Below are 24,952 nucleotides of genomic sequence, written 5' to 3' on the forward strand. Positions count from 1 at the left end.
ATAAAAAATATTAGGACTTGCAATAATGTTACTAATAGAAATTGGTTTTCTAGCAAATTAATATGTATTATAAACAAATCAAACTGTTAGCTCATTATCAATCCTCTGCTTAGGATATGTTTTACATAAAGTTGCAGCTCTACTGCAACATAGAGGACAATATTATCTAGTACTTGATGTTGTGTACATACTGTTTTTTATATGTCACAAACTTTACAGAATCAAGTCTTGTACCGCACCTCTACACACTCTAGGTCTCTCCACTCCTCTATTCTGTAGTATTACAGAACCAGTTCTACAACTTTGTCTGTAGCATCAACAGGAAGGGAGGGTCAGAGCACATACTATCGGCATAATTCAAACTCAGTTTGCTGAGGGATCATTAGAATGGGTTAGATATGGGTACAAGTTTAGGATCTTAACTTGAGCCAGTTTGCTATAGCAGGAAAATAATCCTGCAGCGACAGGAAATGTGCATTATTATGTGGGTTATAATTAATGGCCATTTTTGTAGGGGTTGATATATTCTTCATAAGAGAAAATCAAGTCTGAAATTTCAACATGGAAATTACAAACTTCAAAAGCTTTTTTAAACCTCAAATACACTACACGTTTTAACCTGTTGAGGTGTAGGGGGCAGTCTTTTCACAGCCGGATGAAAAACGTACTCAAATTAAACTGGTTACTACTCTTTACCAGAAACTAGAATATGTATATTATTAGTAGATTTGGATAGACAACACTATGAAGTTTCTAAAACTGTTTGAATGGTGTATAACAGAACTCATATGGCAGGCAAAAACCTGAGAAAAATTAAACCAGGAAGTGGAGGATCTGAGAATTGTAGTTCTTTTTTCCAGTCCCTTTCGAAACTACAGTATTTGTTGGGTCACGTTGCACTTCCTAAGGCTTCCATTGGCTGTCAAAAGCCTTCAGAAAGTGGTTTGAGCATTCTCCTGTCTCAGGGCAGAGCATAGGAGCTCAGTTACTGAGTGGACTGCCTGGGGACAAAGAGATTGGATATGCGCGGTCCCGCGAGCACGCTGTTCCTTCTTTTTCTCCTTGAATGAATACGCTATTGTCCGGTTGGAATATTATCGCAATTTTACGTTAAAAATACCATAAAGATTGATTTTAAACAGCGTTTGACTTTTTGTGTTTCGAATTGCGCTCGCGCGTTAGCCTTTGGATAGTGATTCTGACGAAGATCAACAAAGGTAAGAGCATATTTCTAATACTAATTCTCAGTTTAGGTTGCCCCGAACTTGGCGGGTGTCTGTATAGCTTTCTGTGATGGCGAGCTATGTACTCAGAATATTGAAAAATGTGCTTTCTCCGTAAAGCTATTTTAAAATCTGACACAGCTGTTGCATAAAGGAGTACTGTATCTATAATTCTTAAAATAATTGTTATGTATTTTGTCAACGTTTATGATGAGTATTTTTGTAAATTCACCGGAAGTTTTTGGTGGGAATACATTTTCTGAACATCACGCGCCAATGTAAAATGCTGTTTTTGGATATAAATATGAACTTCTCCTATACACATGAAATTGTTACAGCAGGTGTGTCAGTTTTACGGAGAACTCAAAGGTGTGTTCCAAGAAATCCATGTCATTGAAGTAATTTCATGTCATGTTTAGTGTGACAAACCTTGAAAACCATTTAGGATCATAATAGTGTTTGTTGTGAGGTATGTCTGAGAGATACGGAGACACATTTCCATGACGTGCACACTTTAATCAAGTTTGTAATATAAACAAAAACATTTTGATATATTGACTTTTAATACAAAACCGGCATAGCAGTGGACATTAGCAGGGAATAAAAGAGAAGCAGGTCAAAAAGAAAAAAAGACCAGTGCGCAAAAGTGAAGGAAACCAAGTCTAGTATTATACAGTGAACCTTTACATTATGTTTAGGAAACACAACAGCACAGCTTTGATTGCTCTTAAAGGTTTGGTGAGGGCAGGGCACACACTGGTTCCAGGCTCTCAGGTTAGCCATGGTTAGGCATTGTCACTTCTTTAGATAGGTGATGATTCCAAAATAGCTATCAATTGTTCTCCTGAATCTGCTGTGTCCCAATTCTATACTACCAGATACCTTGTGGGATTCTACTCCAGGGAGGTCATGAAATTAGTTGAAAGCAACATGTGTAAATCATTATCCTAAGCAGAGAGAGGTTATGAAGTATCATTCGCACAATAGTAAAGCTCCCACAGAGGTGATGTTGACATTTCCATCCAACTGTTGGCTTTGAAGTTATCCCATTCTGGCATAACTAGTAGATCAAGAGATGATAAGCTGCTGCTGAAAATTACTGTGAAGCGTGATGATAAAAAAACACGTTAAACATCAAAACAACAGTGGTGGAAAAGTACCCAATTGTAATACTTGAGCAAAAGTAAAGATACCTTAATAAAAAATTACTCAAGTAAAAGTGAAAGTCACCCAGTGAAATGTACGGATAGCCAGGGGTACACTCCAACACTCAGACATTATTTACAAACAAAGCATTTGTGTTTATTGAGTCCGCCAGATTAGAGGCGCTATCGATGACCAGGGATGTTCTCTTGACAATTGTGTGAATTGGAAAATGTTCCTGTCCTGCCAAGCATTCAAAATGTAACGAGTACTTTTGGGTGTCAGGGAAAATGTATGACGTTATTTTCTTTAGTAATGTAGTGGACTAAAAGTAAAAGTTGTCAAAAATATAAATGGTAAAGTACTTTAAAGTATTTGTGCTTAAGTACTTACTTTACACCACTGCAAAACAATCACCATACAAACACACCCCGACCCTGTCAAAACATGAATCCATAAATCCATAAATCCATCCGAGCATGATGTGGTTTATTCAGTGCAGTGAGGTCATTATTCATTTTGTCTTCAGACATCCAAAATATCAAAAGTGTCTCTCCCAGTTCCTCCTTGTGTGGGTAAAAGCCAATCCAGCATGTTTTTTTCCCTCTGTCGTATATGACGCAAAGCATGATCCAGAATCTCAGTGGACGATGTTTGGTGTAACTGTGTCCTCTTCTCCAGCTGATGGCTCTCACCCTATCAGTGTCGTAGCGCAGTTACGTTAGAAACATCTCCAGTCCCAGTCCAGCCAGCTGTGTGTGTTTGTGTTTTTGTTTGTGTGTGTGTGTGTGCGCGTGCATGCATGTGTTCATGTGCGTGCGTGTCTACAGCCTGATGTTTTTCTCCTGCATGTCCTGTCGACAAATGCCCCCCAGGGTGTTGAACTTTGACCCCAGGTCCCCCAGGAAATCCAGGTTGTTATCCAGGTTGTTTAGCGACAGCTCGTCCAGCGACTGGCACTTGCTGCCTGTCCCCTCGTAGCCATACCCGTAGGGTTGGTAGTCCACCTCGTCTCCAATCATATGCAGCTTCTGGAGAACCAATGTGTCAATGTTAGAAAAAAGTTATCTTAAATCATATTTGAATTAGATTCTACAAAATCTAATAAAACTCTCAATACTAGTAACTAAACAAGTAGGCTATTTATATGTAATAGATCCAACAGAGGGATACTTCTTACATTACAGAATTTGTATTAATGATAAGACAAATATTACCACCATTCTTGTTTTCAAGACCACATGGTGCATCATACACATCTTTACCTAAATATCTGTCTCTGTTTTAACACCACAGGCTACTGGATGTAACCTTTTCTACCTGTCACCATGACATTTTCTGCATGTCACATACAGTACCAGTCAAACGTTTGGACACACCTACTCATTTCAGGGTTTTTCTTTATTTTGACTATTTTCTACATTGTAGAATAATAGTGAAGACATCAAAAGCATGACATAACACATATGGAATCATGTAGTAACCAAAAAAGTGTTAACCAAGTCAAAATATATTTTATATTTGAGATTCTTCAAAGTAGCCACCCTTTGCCTTGATGACAGCTTTGCACACTCTTGGCATTCTCTCAACCAGTTTCATGAGGTAGTCACCTGGAATGTATTTCAATTAAGAGGTGTGCCTTGTTTAAAGTTAATTTGTGGAATTTCTTTCCTTCCTAATGCAGCTGAGCCAATCAGTTGTGTTGTGACAAGGTAGGGGTGGTATACAGTGGGCTCCCATGTGGCGCAACGGTCTAAGGCACTGCATCTTAGTGCTAGAATCGTACCTCCAGACCCTGGTTCGATTCCAGCCTGTATCACAACCGGCCGTGATTGGGAGTCCCATAGGGCGGAGCACAATTGGGCCAGTGTCGTTCGGGTTAGGGTTTGGCCGGGGTAGGCCGTCACTGTAAATAAGAATTTGTTCTTAACTGACTTGCCTAGTTAAATAAAGGTTAAATTAAAAACAGAAGATCGTCCAATAAAAAATTAAAAACCCAAGATTGCCCTATTTGTTAAAAGACCAAGTCCATATTATGGCAAGAACAGCTCAAATAAGCAAAGAGAAGTTACAGTCCATCATTACTTTAAGACATGAAGGTCAGTCAATGCAGAACATTTCAACAACTTTGAAAGTTTCATCAAATGTAGTCGCAAAAACCATCAAGCGCTATGATGAAACTGGCTCTCATGAGGACCACCACAGGAAAGGCAGACCAAGAGTTACCTCTGCTGCAGAGGATAAGTTACCAGCCTCAGAAATCGGCAATTAACTGCACCTCAGATTACAGTCCAAATAAATGCTTCACGGAGTTCAAGTAACAGACACATCTCAACATCAACTGTTCAGAGGAGACTGCGTGAATCAGGCCTTCGTGGTTGAATTGCTGCAAAGAAACCACTACTAAAGGACACCAATGTGAAGAAGAGACCTGCTTGGGCCAAGAAACACAAGAAATCTGTCCTTTGGTCTGATGAGTTTTTGGTTTTGGTTCCAACCGCCGTGTCTTTGTGAGACGCAGAGTAGGTGAATGGATGATGTCCGCATGTGTGGTTCCGACCGTGAAGCATGGAGGAGGAGGTGTGATGATGTGGTGGTGCTTTGCTGGTGACACTGTGATTTATTAAGAATTCAAGGCACACTTAACGAGCATGGCTGCAACAGCATTATGCAGCAATGCACAATCCCATCTGGTTTGCACTTAGTGGGACTATAATTTGTTTTTCAACAGAACAATGACCCAAAACACACCTCCAGGCTGTGTAAGGGCTATTTGACCAAGAAGGAGACTGATGGAGTGCTGCATCAGATGACCTGGCCTCCACAATCACCCAATCTCAACCCAATTGAGATGGTTTGGGATGAGTTGGACTGCAGAGTGAAGGAAAAGCAGCCAACAAGTGCTCAGCATATGTGGGAATTTCTTCAAGACTGACTACCTCATGAAGCTGAATGCCAAGAGTGTGCAAAGATGTCATCAAGTCAAAAGGTGGCTACTTTGAAGAATCTCAAATATTAAATATATTTTAATTTGTTTAACACTTTTTTGGTCTCTTACCCGGTCTATGTGCTCTGAGATGTGCTGGTTTGACAGCAAGCGGGAATACCTCGAAGAGTTACTCTGAGGAGAGAGTGGAGAAAACACAAAAAAACAAACATGGATGATTGATGGAGGAACAACAGTGTATATCGTGTGTATGTATGTGTCAATGGTGTGGTGTCAAGTAGACCAGATCCTGATAGTGCACGGCAACGCTTACCCTCATGGTATTGTTCCTGCTTGTAGTCTGGTACTGCAATTAGAAAATACACATTCATATTGTTGATGTTATAAGGATCTACTGTATTAATGCACCCACTTCACTGTATAAAACCTTGATAACCTGTAGTTAATCTGTAATAACCTGTATGTATACACCTGTCAAATCATACAGCACTATGGTAAAAAATTCATAAAAGGAGGGTTATGTTGCCCTCTAGTGGCTGCCTGCAGATGTCACTCACCATGCCCAGCCCACCCTGGCTTCTCAGAGTTCCGTTGGCCTCGCCCATTCTCTGGAATGTTCCCCCTCCTGAGAACCGTCCCTCTCCTGACGAGGACACCTGGGTGACCTAAGAAGAGATGGCGGTTGAGTTCTGAGACATAGGCACTGCTGCTAAGACTGTACTGGATGGCAAGCTGTACTGACTGTACTGTTTTGCAAGCTCTGACCCAACTTTGCTATTTTGTGATTCTTTTGTCATTCATTTTTACTTTTATTTTCATGAAATGTATCCTCTATCATTTCTTACAACCGACAAGAATGTTTGAACATCAGATCAGCAGTTAATTACCTAAATTCAGGCTTCATCTTCAACTCGTCTGCCCTGAGCTCTTTTTGTAATTCCGACACAATTTTGGGGATACCCAAGAGGAAACGTCGGCATTACAGAGGCAAGAGTGGGGGGATCCTGAAGAGTGTAAGGCGAATGGAAAACCGGCCACCCCTTCCCTCCATTGTACTTGCCAATGTCACTTGATAATAATTTGCTTCTAACGTGATTCTCAAAACTGCAATATTCTCTGCATTTCTGAAACATGGCTCTCAGACGCGTCTCCCTCACCACTAGGGGTGATAAAGTCGTTGACCACTGTTATTTTACCTACAAGCAGGCATACAAGGCCCTCCCTCATCCACCATTCGGAAAATCAGGTCATAACTCTGTACTCCTGCTTCCTGTTTACAAGCAGAAGCTCAAACAGAAAGTACCTGTGACTCAGTTCATTGAAAAATGGTTACCAGAATCAGAGAATATGCTACAGGACTGCTTTGCTAGCGCTGATTGGACTATGTTTCGATAACATCAACATAACCACTTCCCTCACTGGCTTTATTAGTCCGGGGGTCCGGGGGTATCATCGGATGGGGCCACAGTGTCTTCTGATCCCTCCTGTCTCAGCCTCCAGTATTTATGCTGCAGTAGTTTATGTGCCGGGGGGCTAGGGTCAGTCTGTTTCATCTGGAGTATTCTCTTGTCTTATCCGGTGTCCTGTGTGAATTTAAATATGCTCTCTCTAATTCTCTCTTTCTCTCTTTCTTTCTTTCTCTCGGAGGACCTGAGCCCTAGGACCATGCCTCGGGACTACCTGGCATGATGACTCCTTGCTGTCCCCAGTCCACCTGGCCATGCTGCTGCTCCAGTTTCAACTGTTCTGCCTGCGGCTACGGAACCCTGACCTGTTCACCGGACGTGCTTGTTGCACCCTCAACAACTACAATGATTATTATTATTTGACCATGCTGGTCATTTATGAACATTTTAACATCTTGACCATGTTCTGTTATAATATCCACCCGGCACAGCCAGAAGAGGACTGGCCACCCCTCATAGCCTGGTTCCTCTCTAGGTTTCTTCCTAGGTTTTTGGCCTTTCTAGGGAGTTTTTCCTAGGGAGTTTTTCCTAGCCACCGTGCCTCTTTCACATGCATTGCTTGCTGTTTGGGGTTTTAGGCTGGGTTTCTGTACAGCACTTTGAGATTTCAGCTGATGTACGAAGGGCTATATAAATACTTTTGATTTGATTTGATTTGATTAGGAAATGCATCGGCAAATTTGTCCCCACAGTGAATTTGTCTTCTCAACCTACTGAGGTGGAAGAGGAACTGTCACCAGCATTGATGTTTCCATTGTGTAGACCTATGTCTGAAACTTCAATGCTTGAAAATCGTGTTTGTCAGCAAGGATGTAACTCACAATGGTCCTCCCTGTGGTTCTGTACATCTCATTGGTCTCTTGGGTCATCTCATTAGTCTTCTGAATAAACTGTCCAATCAGAGAGCAAGAATTAAGCACAGCATAAACAACAGTGATTTAGACTGTGATCAAAGTGTTGTAGTAAGATGGTAGAAGATATAGTATATAGTAACTAGTCTTGTTGTTGGTGGTGACAGAATTAAGAATTGAATAATATTTACATTTTAGTCATTTAGCAGACGCTCTTATCCAGAGCGGCTTACAGTTAGTGAGTTCATACATTTCATACTTTTTCTTCTACATGCTGGTCCCCCGTGGGAATCAAACCCACAACCCTGACATTGCAAGCGCCATGCTCTACTGTACCAACTGAGCCACATAATATGATATACAGGTATGTGGAGTAGAAGTTCTCTAACGGTGGCAAATGAAGTGGTGTAGTACAGATGTAGGATCTTCATTTGATCCCTCTGTTGCAGGAGAACTGCAATGCAGGAAATGTTTCACTTATTGTCACGTCCTGGCCAGTATAAGGGTTAATTGGTATTGTAGTTTGGTCAGGACGTGGCAGAGGGTATTTGTTTTATGTGGTTAGGGGTGGTGGTTTTTCTAAAAAGGGCATTTGATTTATGTATTCCTGGGTTTTTGGGCACTGTTCCTTGTTTATGTAATTCTATGTTTAGTCTAGGTATCTATTTCTATGTTGAGTTAATTGGGGTGGACTTCCAATTGAAGGCAGCTGTTTGGTGTTGCCTTTGATTGGAAGTCCTATATTAGTTGGGTGTGTTTGTCTGTGTATTTGTGGGAGATTGTTTCGTGTTTAGCGTGTGTAAGCCTAACAGGACTGTCAGTGTATCGTGAGTTCGTTTTTGTTATTTTGTATATTCGTTTTTGAGTTTATTAAATGTTCAAAATGAACTATATCAACTCTGCTGCATATTGGTCATCTTTTTCCGACGATGATTTCGCCATATCGTCAAACGACGAGGAAATCCCTGACAGAATCTCCCACCAAACCAGGACCAAGCAGCAGAGGAAGGAGCAGAGGAATTTTGATTTGGACAATCGGGAGAGATGGACATGGGAGCAAGTTATGGCCGGAGAGGACCCATGGAGAATGGCTGGTAAGGACCGGGAACGTTTCCGAGGATCACGACTGGCGGTGAAGCATGAGAGGCACCCCCAAGACATTTTTTTGGGGGGGCACACGGGTAGTTTGGCTAGGCCTAGGAAGAGCCAGAAGCCAGCTACCCGTGGTTATATGGAGGAGCGTATGAGGTGGAAAGCGCCATGTTTCGCGGAGGAGCGCACTATCTCACCCATACGCACGCACAGTCCGGTGCGCGTTATTCCAGCCCCTCGCAGGTGCCGTGCTAGAGCGGGCATCCAGCCTGGTAGGAGGATGCCTGCGCAGCGCATCTGGTCGCCGGTACGCCTCCGAGGACCAGGCTACCCAACTCCCGCTCTACGCACGGCTACCATCAGGCCCCTGCACAGCCCAGTCCGCCCTGTACAAGCACCCCGCTCGTACAGGGCTACTAGTTCCATCCAGCCAGGACGGGTTGTGCAGGAGGTAAGATCAAGACCGCCTGTGCGCCTCCATAGCCCTAGGTTTCCAGCTCCTGTCTCTCGTGCGGACCCGGAAGTACGTCAGCCCAGTCCGACTCGTCCTGTTCCCGCTCCCCGCACTAGCCTGGAGGTGCGTGTTCCCAATCTGGTACGTCCAGTACCAGCACCACGCACCAGGCTTCAAGTGCGTCATCGCAGTCCGACGTCGCCAGAGCTGCCCGTCAGTCAAGAGTCGCCAGAGCTGCCCGTCAGTCAAGAGTCGCCAGAACTGTCCATCAGTCAAGAGTCGCCAGAACTGCCCGTCAGTCAAGAGTCGCCAGAACTGCCCGTCAGTCAAGAGTCGCCAGAACTGCCCGTCAGTCAAGAGTCGCCAGAACTGCCCGTCAGTCAAGAGTCGCCAGAACTGCCCGTCAGTCAAGAGTCGCCAGAGCCGCCCGTCAGTGAGGAATCGCCAGAGCCGCCCGTCAGTGAAGAGTCGCCAGAGGCACCCACTAGTCAGGAGCTGCCAGAGTGGCCAGACTGCCCGGAGATGCCAGAGTGGCCAGACTGCCCGGAGATGCCAGAGTGGCCAGACTGCCCGGAGATGCCAGAGTGGCCAGACTGCCCGGAGATGCCAGAGTGGCCAGACTGCCCGGAGATGCCAGAGTGGCCAGACTGCCCGGAGATGCCAGAGTGGCCAGACTGCCCGGAGATGCCAGAGGGGCCAGACTGCCCGGAGATGCCAGAGTGGCCAGACTGCCCGGAGATGCCAGAGCGGCCAGACTGCCCCGAGCTGCCAGAGCGGCCAGACTGCCCCGAGCTGCCAGAGCGGCCAGACTGCCCCGAGCTGCCAGAGCGGCCAGACTGCCCCGAGCTGCCAGAGCGGCCAAACTGCCCCGAGCGGCCAGAGCGGCCAGACTGCCCCGAGCTGCCAGAGCGGCCAAACTGCCCCGAGCGGCCAGACTGCCCCGAGCGGCCAGACTGCCCCGAGCTGCCAGACTGCCCCGAGCTGCCAGAGCGGCCAGACTGCCCCGAGCTGCCAGAGCGGCCAGACTGCCCCGAGCTGCCAGAGCGGCCAAACTGCCCCGAGCGGCCAGACTGCCCCGAGCTGCCAGACTGCCCCGACTGCCTGGAACGGCCAGAACTGGAGCCCCCTCCAGATATAGGTGGGTTGGGGAGGGCACAGTGCCGTCGTTGACGGCAGCCACCCTCCCTTCCCTCCCTTTAGTAGGGGGGAATTTTTGTTTTGTTGTTGTTTGGGGTTGTTGTTTTTTTTTTTTTTTTAAGGTGCTTCCGGGGTTAGCACCTTTAAGGGGGGGGTACTGTCACGTCCTGGCCAGTATAAGGGTTAATTGGTATTGTAGTTTGGTCAGGACGTGGCAGAGGGTATTTGTTTTATGTGGTTAGGGGTGGTGGTTTTTCTAAAAAGGGCATTTGATTAATGTATTCCGGGGGTTTTGGGCACTGTTCCTTGTTTATGTAATTCTATGTTTAGTCTAGGTATCTATTTCTATGTTGAGTTAATTGGGGTGGACTTCCAATTGAAGGCAGCTGTTTGGTGTTGCCTTTGATTGGAAGTCCTATATTAGTTGGGTGTGTTTGTCTGTGTATTTGTGGGAGATTGTTTCGTGTTAGCGTGTGTAAGCCTAACAGGACTGTCAGTGTATCGTGAGTTCGTTTTTGTTATTTTGTATATTCGTTTTTGAGTTTATTAAATGTTCAAAATGAACTATATCAACTCTGCTGCATATTGGTCATCTTTTTCCGACAATGATTTTGCCATATCGTCAAACGACGAGGAAATCCCTGACACTTATAGTGTATTTGAGGTTTTAAAATGCTTCAGAAGTTTGTAATTTCCACTTCCCCTACAAAACTGTCCATTAATTATAATCCACATAATAAATCACATTTCCTGTTGCTGCATAATTATTTTCCTGCTGTAGCAAACTGGCTCAAATTAGAATCCTACTTCTGTAGCAGATAGAAAGGTAGGGACAGGTATATAATAGGTATTTCTGTTCAAACAATAGCACTATCTTACAGATAGGAGACTTGGCTCTAACTCATTCTCCATTGGCAAGCATACGATACATATTGCTTGTAAATCCCTCAATCTTAGGAAACCATCATTTAATGTTACATTATATATACAAAAGATATGTGGACACCACTTCAAATTAGTGGATTCGGATATTTCAGTCACACCCGTTGCTGACAGGTGTATAAAATCGAGCACACAGCCATGCAATCTCCACAAACAAACATTGGCAGTAGAATTGCCTTACTGAAGAGCTCATTGATCTTCAACATGGCACCGTCATAGGATGCTACCTTTCCAACAAGTCAGTTTGTCAAATTTCTGCCCTGCTAGAGCTTCCCCCGGTCAAATGTAAGTGCTGTTATTCTGAAGTGTAGGAGCAACAACGGCTCAGCCGCGAAGTGATAGGCCACACAAGCTCACAGAACAGGACTGCGGAGTGCTGAAGCACGTAGCACGTAAAAGATGTCTGTCCTTGGTTGCAACACTCCCTACCGAGTTCCAAACTGCCACTGGAAGCAATGTCAGCACAATAACTGTTCGTCGGGAGCTTCATGAAGTAGGTTTACATGGCCGAGCAGCCGCATCACAAGCCTAAGATCACCATGCACAATGCCAGGCATCGGCTAAAGTGGTGTAAAGCTCGCCGCCATTGGAGTCTGGAGCAGTGGAAACGCATTCTCTGAAGTGATGAATCATGTTTCACTTTCTGGCAGTCCGGCGGACGAATTTGGGTTTGGCGGATATCAGGCGAATGCTACCTGCCAATGCATAGTGCCAACTGTAAAGTTTGGTGGAGGAGGAATAATGGTCGGGGGCTGTTTTTGATGGTTCGGGCTAGGCCCCTTAGTTCCAGGGAGGGAAATCTTAACGCTACAGCATACAACAACATTCTAGACGATTCTGTGCTTCCAACTTTGTGGCAACAGTTTGGTGAAGGCCATTTCCTGTTTCAGCATGACAATGCCCCTCTGCACAAAGCAAGGTCCATACAGAAATGATTTGTCGAGATCGGTATGGAAGAACTTGACTGGCCTGCACAGAGCCCTAACCTCAACCCCACTGAACACTTTTGGGATGAATTGGAACACCCACTGCGAGCCAGGCTTAGTCGGCCAACATCAGTGCTCGACCGCACTAATGCTCTTGTGGATGAATGTAAGCAAGTCCCCGCAGCAATGTTCTAACATCTAGTGGAAAGCCTTCCCAGAAGAGTGAAGGCTGTTATAGCAGCAAGGGCGGGACCAAATCCATATTAATGCCCATGATTTTGGAATGAGATGTTCAACGAGCAGGTATCCACGTACTTTGGTCATGTAGTGTATGTCAGTCAGTGCCCTTCTAAATCTTCTGAATCTCACTGATGTGGTCCACCGGGCCTACTTCACCATGCACACTGTGCCCTACACAATCCACTACACTCAATATCTTAGTACATAATAATTCGCTCCATAATATTTCGTACACTCTATAAATCTCTGGTACACACTACTGTGATGTGGCCTATACTTAGCTTTTTAGTAATCACATCTGTACTGTATTCTATAATTAATCTTCACCCTTTACAAAATGCAAGTCTCCTCCAAGACTTGTAAGCAAATGTTTAGGTTTTTAAAAGCACATTTTACAGTGGAATTGCCAACTGTTCTGGGGCCTCTAACACATTCTTTGAGCAGATGAGTCATCTTCCCTGCACAGTCAGCCTTACCATATAAATGTGGTTTGGAGAATGTGGTCAGTGTTGTAGGCCTACTCACTCTGCATGTGGCACATGTGGTCATGAGTCACACACAAATCATGGATGTGATCTCTTTTACTATCTCATTGGTACTACAGAAACTAAATTATGCTAATAGTGACCGAACATGCTTCATTCAGTGATTACCATACATACAGTACGTATTAGAGGGAAGCACACACCCTACACAGAAACCACTAATTACCTGTAACTGTTGTGATATTAATGAGTTTTTCCTCCATCATATGACACCTCACACACTCTCACACAACTCCACTTAACCGTGCAGAACACACCCACAGACACGATATTGAAAAATCTCAGACCCTGTGTTGACCATAGACAGTTTTTTGCATTTTTAAATAAGGGTTGTGACATGGAAATAGATGAGTTACAGAAAGAATGAAAAAGAAGACAAGAAGAAAGTAAGAATAGTGGCCAGTTTACCGGTATGCCTGGGGTGGCCTGCTTCATTCCATCTATCACTTCCCTGTTAGGACTGGTGGGGGTCAGGATCAACATGGGCTCACCCTAAAAGGTAGGGACAGGAGGAGAGGGAGAGGAGGAGAAGAAAAAAGGAGGATATGGATATAAGAGCGGAAGAGAGGAGACAGGAGAGGTAAGTAGAGAGGATTGGAAAAGAAGAGTTTATGATTACAGAGGAGAGGAAAGAGATGAGGAGAGGAAAGAGATAAGAAGAAAGAGATGAGGAAAGGAAAGGAACGAGATGAGGAGATGAGGAGAGGAAAGAGGAAAGAGACAAGGAGAGGAAAGAGATAAGAAGAAAGAGATGAGGAAAGGAAAGGAACGAGATGAGGAGATGAGGAGAGGAAAGAGGAAAGAAATGAGGAGAGAAAAGAGATGAGGAGAGGAAAGAGAAAAGAAATGGTGATAGGAAAGAGATGAGGAGAGGGAAGAGACGAGGATAGGAAAGAGATGAGGAGATGAGGAAAGAGATGAGGAGAGGGAAGAGATGAGGAGAAGAAAGAGATGAGGAGAGGAGAGAAAAGAGATGAGGAGAGAAAAGAGATGAGGAGAGGAAAGAGATGAGGAGAGGAAAGAGAAAAGAAATGAGGATAGGAAAGAGGAAAGAGATGATGAGTGGATATTTCATGCTGAAACCCTCATATTAAACACCAATGGTATTCATTAAGTTGATGGTTTATATTTAACATGATGTTTTACAGCTTTGCCATTCTATTTTTTATTTTAAAATAATCTTGTTTAATTATTACATATTTTACATGTGATGAGGCCGCACATTGACAGAGATAGTTACAGACACCTGGGATATTCTGAAGTACCCAAAAGGGCCACTAGATATCTTGTGATAGAGAACATAACATCTGTGAAAGACACCCAAATTCTGGTAGTTTACTGGTAAACCTTGAAAGTTTCCATTAATATACCCTCCCTTTGCAACCCTACAAATGACAGCTCAGTAAGTGATTGTATTGTACACTCCTGTCTTTGTGCTGAACACTCAGACACATAACTTCATGTATACATTCGGCACAAATACTGTAGATATACATGCACGCATGTACGTGAACATATACACCCACACACACCTTGCATGCACTGCCCCCTGCCTCCTCGTTGTATTTGATGAGAGTCTGGTTGCCCTCTTCTTGCAGGTTGAGGGGGAGGTGTGTGAACGTCTTACCACCACACTCACACAGCAGGAGGAAAAGCAGTGGCACTGGGAGAGGGACACACAACCACAGAGTCACCGCTAACAGTCATATCTCATAGCATTTTACCATACAAAAAACGAATGGATGTTTAGTCATGTTTTTATAACTTTTCATAGCATGCTGTATCACTGCTATCTATCAACATGTTTTAATTACAATAATGCATCAAAGGTTTGCTCTCAATTTGATAGATGTGATTTAGTTTAGACTGAATTGGTGTCTCTCTCTTCATTTTTTCCACTCTGAATTTCAGGCCACAAGCACTAAGTTCTAAGAGTGTCTGAGTAACTGACTTACTGATTATCCACCTACTCTCTAACTATCCCTTATCCCTATATACTGTACAGTACTCCATTCCTATTCCCTTCTAACTCACATAAGAGGAGCAGCAGTCCAGCCATCAGCAGTCCTATAGCGGCAGAGCCCAGGCTGGAGCTCCGGTGGAGAGAGGCCCTACACTTGTCTCCTTTCCCACAGTCACACACTATCACCTGGACAATATCATGTGCCTCCTGGCCTTGCTGGTCGAGGATCACCAGAGGCACCGTGTAGTTACCGTACGCCAGGGTCTTCAGACTGACCAGACCCGCCTCCATACCTGACCACCGGGGGGAGAGCGAGGGAGAGTGGTGATGGAGAGGAAAAGAAGGTAGGAGGTTAATTAATCAATAAGTCCCGAGGGGGTGTGGTATATGGCCAAAATACCACGGCTAAGGGCTGTTCTTAGGCATGACTCAACCCAGAGTGCCTGGATAGCTGTGGTATATTGGCCATATACCACAAGCCCCAGAGGTGTCTTATTGCTATTATAAACGGGTTACCAATGTAATTAGAGGAGTAAAAATAAATGTTTTGTCATACCCATGGTATACGGTCTGATATACCACGGCTGTCAGGCAATCAGCATTCAAGGCTCGAACCACCCAGTTTATAATGATATTTAATTCTGTGCTGCTACAAAGGAAGGACCTGGCGTCTGAGTAGTGGTATTTTCTAGGTAAGCAGGTTGTATGGAGATAGTAGATGGATAAAAGCAGTGCTTTGGTGTGTGGGCGTGTGTGTGTCCATGCGTGTGTGTGTGTGTGTGTGTGTGTGTGTGTGTGTGTGTGTGTGTGTGTGTGTGTGTGTGTGTGTGCGTGTGTGTGAGTGTGTGTGTGTGTGTGTGTGTGTGTGTGTGTGTGTGTGTGTGTGTGTGTGTGTGCGTGTGCGTGCATGTGTTTATGGGTGTGTGTGATTCTGCTGACCATTGGCAGGGTCCAGTTTCCAGTGGCTCTTCAGTGTTTTGTCTCCATTGTCCACTCCCAGGGAGAAGGAACAGGGGCATCCAAAGGGAGGTTTGTCTTTGTCTTCTACTGGCACAATCACTTTGTTACCACACATGACCAGCTCCTTCTCCGCCAAAGAGGGTACGTTATCATTGATATCCCCCAGGTGAACCAGAATGGTGCATGTAGCTGTGGCAGGAGGTTTGCCTGAGAGATGAAGAGATTCTTTAAATACTTTATTATGCTCAATACCATATACTGTACATATGCATACGTACGTACACACACAGCTACATGCATGTTCACACGCACGCAGGTGCACATGCAGGCTCACACACAAACACTCACACACAGACACAGACAAACGCACACCTCACGCACTAACCGTCATCAATGGCATGGATTAGGATAGTGTATATGTTGTCTTTGTTGACGTGAGGTGACTCCCGGTCCATCTTCTTCACTGTAGTAACCGCTCCTGTCTTGTTATCTATGGTGACCCAGCCTGCTGGGTCCTCAACTAACTCATACCTGGTCAGGACATGGACGGGACAGATAGATGCTTACTTTGAATGCATACTGCTCATACAAAATACGTTGTGGTAATCAATATCACAACCCAGGTGAATCTGAGTCATCACATATTGCCACCTACCTGATTTTTCCCACATCTGAGTCAACGTCGGTGACCTTGGGAGTGTACAGCAACATCCCTGTCACCTCCTCCTCCTTCACGTACACGTTTACCACCTTTTTGTCAAACTCCGGGGGGTCGTTCACGTCAATCACCTTCACCGCCACGTTCACCGTCTGAGGGAGCGCGGTCAGGGTTTTAGGGGAGTTGGGCCCTCCGGAGCCACACACAAACAAAGGCTCCTCGTTCTCCACAGCGATCTCCACGTTGGTCACCGTCGTCTTCTCAAAATCCTTCCCCTGGGAAATGTAGTCCCGTACTTATGTTAGAGCAATGCAAGTCAATACAATACAAAAATGGAAAAAACTACTTGGAATTGTACTATCTTAATTTGACCAGTTTCTCACAGCAGGAAAGTAATCCTGCAGCAACAAGACATGTGAGTTAATATGTGGAGTACAATTAATGGGCATTTTTGTAGGGGTTTATACATTTTTCATCAGGGCAAATCAAGTCCGACATTTTAAAGTGGAAATTACAAACTATGGAAGACTTTTTAAATTTTGAATACGCTACAAGTTTGCATTTACTGCTGTGCAGGAAAATGATCTGCAACAACAGAGTGATCAAATTAAAATGGCAAATCTGTAAGTGACGTTGATGCTCAGAACCTTGTATAAGGTCATAAGGTCAAACAGACTCACCTTGATGACAGTCAGTATACCCTCGTTGGTCTTGGGGTCGGTCTCAATCTTATAGTTCCCTTCCTCGTTCCCCTTAACAATGGAGTAAACAGCCCGCCATGCGGGGGTGTTGGGGGTGTCTGCGTCAGTCACAGCCACTCGGAGTATCTCCCTATTGGACTCCATCTCCATAACCTGAGTATTGTACTGCACAGAAAGAAGGTAAAGTAAATATTTGTGTTTCACAAATCAATAAAGACATGTTCACTCAATCAATCAGTTGATCAATTGATTAATCAACCAATCAACCAACAAATCATTGAATCAGTCAATCAACCAGTCAACCAACTTGGAACTTACCGTCTTGTTTTTGAACACTGGCTGGTGAGTGTTGGAGTCCATTATGTGGAGGTTGACCACTGCAGTTGAGGACAGGGCTGGTTTCCCATGATCCTTAGCTTCAACAACCACTTTATACATCTTTACTTTCTACATGAAGAACAAAATAAATGAAATATTGATCCCACCATTTTAAAATACAGATGTACACTGAGTGTACAGAACATTAAGAACACCTTTGTAATATTGAGTTGCACCCCCTTTTTGCCCTCAGAACAGCCTCAATTCATCGAGGCATGGACTCTACGAGGTGTTGAAAGCATTCCAGAGGGATGCAGGCCCATGTTGAGTCCAATGCTTCCCACAGTTGTGTCAAGTTGGCTGGATGTCCTTTGGGTGGTGGACCATTCTTGATACACATAGGAAACTGTTGAGCATAAAATCCCAACAACGTTGCAGTTCTTGACACAAACCGGTGCGCCTGACAGCTACTACCTTACCCTAAACAAAAATATCGCTTAAATCTTTTGTCTTGCCCATTCGCTCTCTGAATGGCACATACACAATTCATGTCTCATTTGTCTCAAGGCTAAAACATCCTTCTTTAACCTGTCTCCTCCGCTTCCTCTACACTGATTGAAGTGGATTTAACAAGTGACATCAATAAGGGATCATAGCTTTCACCTGGATTCCCCTGGTCAGACTATGTCATGTTCATAATGTTTTGTGCATGTGTTTGTGCGTGGGTACGTCAAGTGTGTGTGTGTCTGTGTATGTAATGGCTTGTCTGTGTGTGCGTGTGTGTTGTAGTGGAACCTCACGTCATAGTCGAAGCAGCCGGTGAAGGTGAGCTGGCTCATCTTGGTGCCCTCCACCTGCTTCAGGTTGATCTGGGGCTCAGCTGGCTCCTGAGACAACACCCTTAAACTGATGGTGGAGTTCTCTGTGTTCGCCTCATCCCTGTCCCTGGCTGTCAGAGGCACTGGCAGATAGCCTAAGACGGGGAGAGGAGGGCAGGAGGAGAAGATCAGGAAGGATGAGGAGGAATATTGGGGAAGAGGAGGAGGAGAAAAGGGGAAATGAGTTCCCCTTTACATGTTCTCTCTGCTCAAAAAGAGCACCCACTTGTCACTTGATTTCTCAGCCAAACGCAACGACTGATTGGTTTTGTGCGAACAGTCTGGTTAAGTATACTTTGTGCAAGGCCTATATGCAGGCATATGATTTACAGCCTTTGTGTGTACTGACCCTCTGGTAAACTTTCTTTCACACTGGCTTTCGTGACAAGGTTCTCAAAGTAAGGCGCATTGTCATTGATGTCCTTAATCGCCACGTCGAACCCCAGAGTCCTGTCCACGGGATTACCAGTCTCCTTGTCCATGATGTCAAAATTAATCTGTAGGAAATAATATTATGATTGTCAATTTATGTTTAGATATTCTGTTTAAGATAGTTTTAGATAATCTGTCTGTTCGTCCGTCAGTCTGTCTGTCCGTCCTTCTGTCTGTGTGTGTTGATGCTCACATGAAAGATGGGGTATGTCTCCCTGTCGATGGACTTGTGTACATAAACCACTCCGTCCGTGTCACCGATGGAGAACACGCCAATCGGTTCCTCGGTCACTCCGGTTCCACTTATACGGAACTGGTAGTTGTTTTTGAGCATTGGCGTTCTATCGTTGAATATCTGGAAAGACAGCCTTGTTGATGAGCAGTTTGCAGTGCTATGAATACTGGGTCCCTGGTTTAGGAGAAGCCCAAAACGGGTCCAGGGTTTACAGTATGACTTATTACAGAGTTATGTTGGAAGCAACTGTTCTTCTGATGAATGACCATAGACTATTTATGGGCCCAGTGCTTTTGTACCTTGTTTGGTGGTGTATGATGTTTTTACCTGTGTGCCTATCTTGGGAAAAGGTCCAGGGTCCTCCTCCACTAGCTCAATGGTGGACAGGACCCACCTTCTTTTGGAACGCACCAGCAGCTCCTTTAGGAAAGGGGATGAGGGCCATTGTACTTCTTTCTTTAAACTCAAATATGTATTTCAAATTTTTCTCTCTCTTTTTTTTCTGGAAATGCCCATGACATACCCTCTTTTCCCGCTTGTTCATTGTATAGTTGCCAGTATCATGTGCCAGTGCTAATGCAACCATGATTGAGACCTGATGACATAAACAGTGCAAACATGCAATTAGAGAGAATATGTGTGCATAGCACAAAAATATGAAGGTGTGATTCATCCAGTCATATTCCCACCCTGGGTTTGATCTAATAGCCCGCAGGGGAGTCATTGTAGGTAACAGACCTCTGGGAGGCATGAGTCTGTCTGTCTGTCTGTCTGTCTGTCTGTCTGTCTCTCTCTCTCTCTCTCTCTCTCTCTCTCTCTCTCTCTCTCTCTCTCTCTCTCTCTCTCTCTCTCTCTCTCTCTCTCTCTCTCTCTCTCTCTCTCTCTCTCTCTCTCTCTCTCTCTCTCTCTCTCTCTCTCTCTCTCCCATGAACACTGTTCATAGACATAATAAAAACCACAAATTATACCTAATGAAACATCCAATGAGGTAGCCTAGCGCTTAATAGCGTTGGGCTAGTAACCAGAAGGTTGTGTGTTTGAATCCCTGAGCTGACTGAAATATCTGTTGATGTGTCCTTAAGCAAGGCACTTATCCCTAATTGCTCTGAATAAGAGTCTGCTAAATTACTCAAATGTACATTTAATTAGAAGGAACACTAAGAGATGGACACTTTTAGATGGTCAAATTAAAAAGTTGCACCACAAATTAAAAAGCTGAAGAATATGTTTATTCAGGGTCAGGCATTAAAACGCAATGGGGTGTGTATTATGATGATTTAAGCAAAGCTATTACGGGTGAAGGCAAGGTGAAGGTTTATAACAATTGACTTGGGATTATATTTACTGCAAACAATTGACATGTATAATACATAATAAGCAGTTTGAGAATGTGGGGCTACACCCCAATGAAGGCTGTCCGCTACACATCGACAGTTTTGGCTCAGTACAATAAAGAATCCAAGTTCAGAGTGAAAACGCAATTCGATAGATCCGTGATCGATTAAATTCTGGAGAATGTTACAAAGTATGACGTGAAATGAGGGCACTTGCATTCTCACCACCATGGCCTCCGATAAAGACTTTAGGTTTAATAATAATAATAATAATAATAATAATAATAATAGGCATCCTTGCACACTCACACTTAAAATCTCTTAAGGATCCTCCCCTTTTTTTCAATTTTCTCCTAAAATGACATACCCAAATCTAACTGCCTGTAGCGCAGGCCCTGAAGCAAGGATATGCATATTCTTGGTACCAATTGAAAGAAAACGTCTTCGCTGTGGCTCAGTTGGCAGAGCATGGTGTTTGCAATGCCAGCATGGTGTGTGCAACGCCAGGGTTGTGGGTTCGATTCCCACGGGGGGACAGTACAAAAAAATAATATATATATTTTTTAAATGCATGAAATTTAATGTATGTATTCACAACTGTAAGTCGCTCTGGATAAAAGCGTCTGCTAAATGACTAAAATGTAAAATGAAACTCTTTGAAGTTCGTGGAAATGTGAAAGGAATGTAGGAGAAAAAAAAAGTTTTTTGTGTATTTTGAAATGGAAACGAAAGGCCATAATGTATTATTCCAGCCCATTTGCAATTTAGATTTTGGCCACTAGATGGCAGCAGCGTATGTGCAAAGTTTCAGACTGATCCAATGAACCATTGCATTTCTGTTCAAAATGTTGTATCAAAACTGCCCAAATCTGCCTAATTTGTTAATTAATAACTTTTAATGTTCGAAACTGTGCACTCTCCTCAAACAATAGCATGGTATTCTTTCACTGTAATAGCTACTGTAAATTGGACAGTGCAGTTAGATTAACAAGATTTTAAGCTTTCTGCCAATATCAGATATGTCTATGTCCTGGGAAAAGTTCTTGTTACTTACAACCTCATGCTAATCGCATTAGCCTACGTCAGCTCAACCGTCCCGTGGACGGGACACTGATCCCAAAGAAGTTTTAAAGACAATGTCAATCAGATGGCAATGAAATCTCCCATTTGTCCAAAGTGTAATGGGTATCTGCCTATATGTAGCCTAACTGAACATCAGGGGCACCAGGTAGCCTAGTGGTTAGAGCGTTGGGCCAGAAACCAAATGGTTGCTAGACTGAATCCCTGAGCTGACAAGGTAAAAATCTGTCATTCTGCCCCTGAACAAGGCAGTTAACCCACTCTTCCTAGGCCATCATTGTAAATAATAATTTGTTCTTAACTGACTTGCCTCGTTAAATAAAATGAAAATCTGTTTTGCTCTAGGATGCCCACAAGCCTCACAAGACTCGTCTGAAGTCGGTACAGCCTCTTCCGACAACTTCTGTCTGTAGTATCCAAACGGTTTCGGCTACACACTAGTATGACCCCTCTGTGGAAAGCTGAGACTCTCACAAGACCTGTCTGAAGGTCCCCGGTACCAGATTTAAAAAAGGAATGGAACTATATATCGAGATAATTTCGTGCCTAAAATAGGAGGATAAATACATGTAAAAAATAAACATTTCTGATCTTTATTATATCTCTCAGATATTGGACAGACACTTCAGAACAAACTTCCTTTAGATACTTTTTTGGGGACTATCTGTTGTTCTGTGTAGTGAATCTGTTATTCAATGTGATTATATTGGCTAATAGCAGTAATGCCAAATTCAATGTGTCATCCAATAATTGTTTATATATTTGTTTGATACCTTAAGAGATCTTAAAATTCAAAATCAAATAGCTAAATAATCCTCGGTATGACTATCTTAAAACAATTCCATATGTTAGTTTAGAACAGAACCAACATTTTTTGAGGAACATTACCAGAACCGAGAACAAAAGTGATCTATACTGTTCCGGAACAGAACTGTTATTTTAAAAGCATGGGAACAGGTTATAATGTTGTTTTACAGTCTGGACATTTTTTTCCAATCCCACAAAAAAACACAACAAAGCGCCTATGCAAAACCCTCACTGTCACTCAGAAATATATTCCAGTGTCTGCCTGCTGAAAATCTTTGCCAGTGTGTGTGTGTGTGAAGCCCACCTGCCCGTCCCTCCGAAGCATGCATAGGGTACTGTAGCTACTGACGTTACAGGCGTGATTCAGAAATTAGGGAGAGAGATTTTAATTAGAGAACAATGGATACACTTTTTCAATGCTAGTTAACAATGTTATAGTTATCACATTTCACATTGTATTTATCAACTACAAAAAGGTAAGAAGTGTTTTTATTTTAATTCCAGTGTCGCTCCACACATACAATCTTGTTAGCTAGCTAGCTTGTTAGCTAGCTCTGGTCTAGCTCTGGAAAACTCTAGGTGACATTATGTGTAATGTAATGGATCTGAGATTCATGATCAAGGGCTAGCTCTGGTCCAACATTAGTTAAGCCAACTCACTGAAATTCAAAGACATTCAAAGTTCCTTCATAGAAGCCGATCCTCCTTAGGTATAATTCTGTGGGTCTAATTTAGATAATGCATGTCATAACAAGATGCCCAGTGCTTCATGCCCAGAGCTCTCTTCACCCGCAAAATTTCAGTCGCATGTCGCACCCTACACTACACTTCTCTGTCCAATGCATGTACATAGCTTGCCCACTCCACAGCAAGCTACTCTATCCATTGGTGAAGCGATTTAATGTCAAGCTAAATGTAAAAAAAAATAAAAAAAAATATTTCAGAGATGTAAAAAGGAACAGAGAGGAAGAATATTAACCATGACTTTTTTGGGGTCAAAACGTTTCAGAACTTTATTTTGTTGGTCGGAACAGTGGAACTGAACACAACAAATTATGGTTCTGTTCAGAACGAAACGATTGGAAAATAATTTTGGTTCCAACCCCTGGTTTAGACAAATGTGCCTATTTTGTCAATGCTAATCTACTTTAGCACAATGAATTCTGTAGAAGCTGGTTTTGTACTCACTATCAGCTGAAGCAAGGACAACTTCCCCATTTTGGACTGTTCTGCTTGATATCCTCTGGGTGAGTGTCAACAACTCACCTGTGGTTGAGGAGATTGAGACACTTGGTACAGGCAGTATGTGAGGGACAGCCCACTATCCCTCCAGGCAGAACAGGCAGGCATGTTTGATCCTGTGTGCGTGTGTGTGTGTGTGTACATTATCAGGATCCTAATGTGCTAACAAATCACCAGAATGTCCGAACAAGTAGATTTTAGAAAATTCTGAACTTCTATCATGTTCTGAATTTGTTAAAATGCTATTTTAGGCTTAAGGGTTACACTCTTAGAAAAAAAGGTGCTATCTAGAACCTAAAACAGTTCTTCGGCTGTCCCCATAGGAGAACCCTTTTGAACAACCCCTTTTGGTTCCATGTAAAACACTTTCCACAGAGGGTTCTTCCCACTGGTCTCTCTAAGCTGTTCGCTGCACAGGACTGAGCGGTCCCTGGGACTGCCCAGGCAGAGAGGAACCAGATTGAACTTCACTCCACTAGAGATTTCCCTGTTAGTTAGCACTATCAATGTTTCTCTTCACTGTGGGAATTGTGATTGAATTAACGCAATATTAGCCACTTTCAATGCAACATACTGAAACAAAACGAACTATGCTTTTGTTGTAGGCAGAATGCAGTGGAGAGTAGGATTCTATTGCATTGGCAGGCACTACTCAGGCCCATACTCTTCTACACAGACCTGTGCGCCATAACCAGTGCTGAGAGCTGCAGTACACCTAAACGCAAATAGACCATTGCAATGTACTGTATGGATCTGTGCCATTCAGCGGTTGTGAGTAGATGAGCTTGTTTTGAGATCAAAGCGAGAGCTACATGTAGCGACGTGAGCACATTTGTTCATATCCTTTGCTTGTTAGTGATTTATTAGCCCCGTTACAGATAATGTGTAGTCAGCAATGGGGGATTACCTCCTACAAGAGCACAAAACGTGTGCATTTCTAGACATTGTTGACCAATAAAATTTATAAAAATTATAAAATCATTTCTCTTTCGTCTCTCTGTTTCATAATTTGCTGTCAATTAGCAAGTGGCTGAATCTCACAGGAGAAATCATCCGAGTGAGGGAAACAGCGCCCCTCTGTCTCAGTATGTGTAGCCCATGTATCTGATGCTGTCTGGAACAAAAGAGTATGACATGCTGCCGCCGTAGCATTTGATTGTATGATGCTAGCAAGCATTTGGCCTCCCGTGATCATTTTTCAAAATAAAAGAATTAGCCAATCAGCGTTGAGCTGAGCTCAATTGTGGGTTGTCCTGGCACAGAAAAATGCCCCCCAAGGGAAGCCAGTTTGGATTTGGCTTACACCAATCAAGTCACATCCTAAGCTAAACGTCATCATTGTCAGACAAACGTGTCTGTTTCTGGTCTGCTTGTGTTG

At 43.5% G+C, this 24,952-nt stretch overlaps 1 protein-coding gene across 2 annotated transcripts; it reads right to left on the minus strand.

Annotated features, from left to right (window-relative positions):
* Positions 1-2,834: 2,834 nt before the first annotated feature.
* LOC115168384 (cadherin-like protein 26) lies at positions 2,835-23,621 on the minus strand. 2 transcript variants are annotated; one of them, XM_029723601.1, is made up of 19 exons: positions 23,521-23,621; positions 19,635-19,706; positions 19,439-19,531; positions 19,070-19,231; positions 18,794-18,941; positions 18,367-18,539; positions 17,567-17,695; positions 17,228-17,413; positions 16,545-16,822; positions 16,275-16,420; positions 15,869-16,096; positions 15,001-15,222; positions 14,499-14,629; positions 13,375-13,458; positions 7,601-7,669; positions 5,871-5,978; positions 5,627-5,659; positions 5,425-5,487; positions 2,835-3,397 (listed from the first exon to the last, which is right to left on the minus strand). In XM_029723601.1, exons 1-19 carry the CDS (start codon positions 23,548-23,550, stop codon positions 3,191-3,193), a joined length of 2,562 nt encoding a protein of 853 aa, XP_029579461.1. In that variant the 5' UTR covers positions 23,551-23,621; the 3' UTR covers positions 2,835-3,190. The 2 variants fall into 2 exon arrangements, with proteins under 2 accessions (XP_029579461.1, XP_029579460.1); XM_029723600.1 differs by lacking the exon at positions 23,521-23,621 and having other exon boundaries at positions 19,635-19,910.
* Positions 23,622-24,952: the final 1,331 nt, after the last annotated feature.

The sequence above is a fragment of the Salmo trutta genome, chromosome 30 (assembly GCF_901001165.1).
Source record: "Salmo trutta chromosome 30, fSalTru1.1, whole genome shotgun sequence".
NCBI classification, from domain to species: domain Eukaryota; kingdom Metazoa; phylum Chordata; class Actinopteri; order Salmoniformes; family Salmonidae; genus Salmo; species Salmo trutta.